The following is a 1,718-nucleotide window of genomic DNA, read 5'->3' as shown; positions in this document are numbered from 1 at the left end:
GAGAGGTTCTCTGCCTCCCTCCGGGCGTTCCCGGACGTCCGAGCGACCGACGCGCGCATCCGTATCTATCCTGGTTTCGACCGACCAAGACAACAGGGGTGGAGAGTTCTCCGCCTCTGGTCAGGAGTTCCTGACGGCCGGCCGAGCTTTCAAGTTTCGAATTCTGGCCGCGCTCCGCCGTGAGATAACTAGGGCGCGACACCGCACGGACCCAAAATCAGCCAAGCGCGCGCTATCCTCGCGTTGCATCCATATTCCGAACGCCTGTATTCTAGTCCGATTCGCGCTATTACTGCATTTCGTGTATCTTCTAGCCGCGTGTATTATATATCGTTTTGCGTTAATTTCTGTGTAGCGTTTAAAGTCCAGCCGCGTGTATTATATATCGTTTTGCGTTAATTTCTGTGTAGCGTTTAAAGTCCAGCCGCGTGTATTATATATCGTTTTGCGTTAATTTCTGTAGCGTTAATGATTTACTCTTTTATAATTGCCTAATTACACGTATCTTGTACATGTCCGTTACTATTTGCTTAAATAAATGTTCACTGCGGAATTACCTGCACGCGTAATATTATTGTAAGTGCCTTCCTTCTCCGATACGAACCTTTCGCGTTTCCGACCGCAATCACCGACAAGCTACGTACAAGCAACGGGAGTTAGGTTGTTTCATACTTATCGATCGCAAATGTACTTTTGGCCGTTATGTTTATTCAATTGCGAGCTCATGAACCGAAAAATATTCTTGATCCATGCGAAATGGCCCACATTGTCGTCTCGCGGATCTCGCAAATATAGTAAATTAACATGTTTCTCCTTTTTGTCGTCAGCGAGTTGTATCGGGAGAATGTTTAGCGTTTTTTGTCCCTCGATAATGTATACGTTAATGGACACGTCGTTGAGACGTTCAAATTTTGTTATGTCTTTTAACGTTATAGGAAATTCTATATTTTGGAAATTCAGCACCGTCGTATAGTGTGGGTAGGAAGATTCGCGATCCGCGTTTCTTTCGGCTGGGTACAGAGCGGCGACCACCGACCATGCGAAGCATGGATTGTCCATCGAGCGTACGTTAATCACCGCTCTCTTTGTCATTATCTCTCGCGGCACTTCGAAGCGACATCCTGCGCGCAATGGATTATACTTATTGATGTTTACTGTAAGATTCATGATTCGCGACAACGCCCACCCACTGTCACGTTCTTAAAATTCCTCGAGAAATGCCAACGTGGGTTCGATGACGTGCCGCTCGTACCATTCACGCAAATTCGATGTTCGGAAAAGTTCATAGTTTTTAGTATTAATACTTTTATTGGCACGTTTATCACCTGTCATAAATTCGCCGTTTAATATGGTGTTCACTTTTACGGAATTGTGTCTTTCTATTGTGTCTTGCACTAGCTCGAGCACTACACTGCTGATGTCTTCTAAAAATCGTCGCGGCTCGATATAGTTCGCGTTAATTACCGCACCGGTTAAAATTCGATTTTCAAACGCCGCATTGATCTCTCGCCAAACAAAAGATATTTCCGCGTTATTGTCACTGTTATTGCTAGTGCTTGCGTAATCACCACTCGAGTCGTGCAATTGTAGCGATTAGAGATTGTCTGCATCCAATGGAGAGCCGTGGACGCTTGACATGATTGCATTCTTCAAGCTGTTTAATTAATTCATTGCACTCTTCTATCCACGCGAAACACTCCTTCAAGCTAGCAATTTGG

General features: G+C 44.9%; 1 protein-coding gene across 1 annotated transcript in view; it reads right to left on the bottom strand.

Annotated features, from left to right (window-relative positions):
• The window catches only part of LOC108730672 (uncharacterized), a 3,915-nt gene that overhangs the window by 1,914 nt on the left and 283 nt on the right, over positions 1 to 1,718 (bottom strand). The window contains exons 2-3 of the mRNA XM_018460520.1: positions 766 to 1,121; positions 558 to 636 (exon numbers count right to left, since the gene is read on the bottom strand). Coding sequence (XP_018316022.1) covers positions 558 to 636; positions 766 to 1,121 — 435 coding nt within the window. The remainder of the gene's footprint in view (positions 1 to 557; positions 637 to 765; positions 1,122 to 1,718) is intronic.

This window comes from Mycetomoellerius zeteki, unplaced genomic scaffold (genome assembly GCF_001594055.1).
Source record: "Mycetomoellerius zeteki isolate Tzet28-1 unplaced genomic scaffold, Tzet1.0 scaffold941, whole genome shotgun sequence".
Lineage (NCBI taxonomy): Eukaryota > Metazoa > Arthropoda > Insecta > Hymenoptera > Formicidae > Mycetomoellerius > Mycetomoellerius zeteki.
Note: the sequence above shows the minus strand (reverse complement) of the source record. Positions and strands in the feature narration are given on the sequence as shown.